Source organism: Oncorhynchus keta, unplaced genomic scaffold (assembly GCF_023373465.1).
Source record: "Oncorhynchus keta strain PuntledgeMale-10-30-2019 unplaced genomic scaffold, Oket_V2 Un_contig_3819_pilon_pilon, whole genome shotgun sequence".
Lineage (NCBI taxonomy): Eukaryota > Metazoa > Chordata > Actinopteri > Salmoniformes > Salmonidae > Oncorhynchus > Oncorhynchus keta.
The window spans coordinates 4,701-7,071 of record NW_026287447.1 but is presented as its reverse complement, the minus strand read 5'-3'; the positions used below and the strand labels follow the sequence as shown (position 1 = coordinate 7,071).

At 44.5% G+C, this 2,371-nt stretch overlaps 1 protein-coding gene across 1 annotated transcript; it reads left to right on the top strand.

The window, feature by feature from the left end:
* Window positions 1–262: 262 nt before the first annotated feature.
* On the top strand, window positions 263–1,538 carry LOC127924203 (microfibril-associated glycoprotein 4-like; the record flags this gene model as incomplete). The annotated part of the gene is made up of 2 exons (XM_052508655.1): window positions 263–479; window positions 1,152–1,538. Coding segments are annotated over 2 exons (453 nt in total), but the record flags the coding sequence as incomplete, so codon positions are not given.
* Window positions 1,539–2,371: the final 833 nt, after the last annotated feature.

Sequence of the window (2,371 nt, the reverse complement as noted above, 5' to 3'; positions counted from 1 at the left end):
ACATGACTCTCCTGTGCTGACCAAAGACATGACTCTCCTGTGCTGACCAAAGACATCTGCATGATAGAAATGGAGATCCTTTTAAAAACTCAACTCTTGACCTCGACGCCAGCGCCCACTACATTTTTTCACATTGTTCCTCTTCATCAGGGACTGGTTTAGACCTGGGACACCAGGTGGGTGATATTAATTACCAGGTAGAAGAGAAAACCAGCAGCCTGTGAACCTGGTAAGGGGTAAGAGTTGAATATCTCTGTTCTAAATAAAAAGGTTCCCCTCTCGTCTGTTCGATGCAGGTCTGGACACCATCTACCTCCTGACCCTGAAAAAGAATTACGAGTTGAGGGTGGACATGGAGGACTTTGACGGACAGAAAGCCTACGCTTTCTACTCCTCCTTCGCCATCTCTCCCAAAGTCACAGATCCTGAACTGGATGGCTACAAACTCCAGGTTACTGGCTTTAAAGATGGAGGAGCAGGTGAGAACAGTTTAAACTTCCTGAGAGAAACATCTGGGCTGTATTCATTAGTCCAGATGAGAACAGTTTAAACTTCTGTAGAGAAACATGTGGGCTGTATTCATTAGTTCAGAGTTCAGGTGAGAACAGTTGAACTTCCTTAGAGAAACATCTGGGCTGTATTCATTAGTTCAGAGTTCAACTAAGTTTACTTCATTCGGTTCTGTTTGATTCCTTAGTGAATACCCGTACAGATACATCATCTTAGAGATGCATCTGGGATCAGTTTATTAGAGATCATAATGAATAGTATTACATAGAAAGGACAGGGGGACCGTACAGATACACCATCTTACAGCTGATCTGGGATCAGTTTATTAGAGATCCTAATGAATAGTATTACATAGAAAGGACAGGGGGACCGTACAGATACACTATCTTAGAGCTGATCTGGGATCAGTTTATTAGAGATCCTAATGAATAGTATTACATAGAAAGGACAGGGGGGACCGTACAGATACATCATCTTAGAGCTGATCTGGGATCAGTTTATTAGAGATCATAGTGTATAGTATTACATAGAAATGACGGAGGGGGCTGGTCCTAGATCACACTGTGACATAGTAGACTGATTTTGACCAGGGCTCTGATAGGTTCCATAACATCTGACCTGTGTTTCCTGCTTGAACCAAGGGGACTCCCTCACCTACCACAGCGGTATGAAGTTCTCCACCTTCGACCGAGACCAGGGCACCAAGTGTGCGGTCAGCGCGGTCGGAGGTTATTGGTACGACGCGTGCTACTTCTCAAACCCAAACGGTCTTTATACGTGGGGATTGAACTCACAGATTGGAGTCAACTGGAGGGGATGGAAGACCTTCTACTCTGTGAAAGCCATATCCTTCAAGATTAGGCCTGTGAACCTGTGAAGGTCCTTCACAAAGTCCTTGAGTTAAAACATTGGTTATATGAACTGTATATTGTCCCTTCAAAAATGCTCGATTGGAAGATGTGGTGTTTTCATTCTATGCACAGTGTAACACATTGATCTCAGTCAGTTGTCCTAGAAAACTAAAAACTGTCGCGTGAAAAATGCTCCTTTTCATGTAGCTCATATTCTGTTAAACCCAAATCGTGTTGTTGACTCGTTCCTATACTGGTATTTGTGTCTGGGGCGGTTGTGGTGCCCATATTACCGCCACAGCGGCAGTCATGAGTCAAGACCACAGTCACATTCTGCTGAGTCAACTTCCATCTCCTTTAATTAACTCTGAACATGGCTGTTACACCCAACTGACTACACACCAATCAGGTCACTAACGGCCTGGTCCTTGGTAGAACCCAACTGACTACACACCAATCAGGTCCTAACGGTCTGGTCCTTGGTAGAACCCAACTGACTAACTGACTATACTGTGTCCCAGAGCAACAGTAACACCACTCTACTATACTGTGTCCCAGAGCAACAGTAACACACACTGTACTATACTGTGTCCCAGAGCAACAGTAACAAACCCACTGTACTATACTGTGTCCCAGAGCAACAGTAACACACACTGTACTATACTGTGTCCCAGAGCAACAGTAACACACCACACACACACTGTACTATACTGTGTCCCAGAGCAACAGTAACACACACACTGTACTATACTGTGTCCCAGAGCAACAGTAACACACACTGTACTATACTGTGTCCCAGAGCAACAGTAACACACCACACACACACAGTACTATACTGTGTCCCAGAGCAACAGTAACACACCACACACACACAGTACTATACTGTGTCCCAGAGCAACAGTAACACACACACTGTACTATACTGTGTCCCAGAGCAACAGTAACACACACTGTACTATACTGTGTCCCAGAGCAACAGTAACACACCACACACACACAGTACTATACTG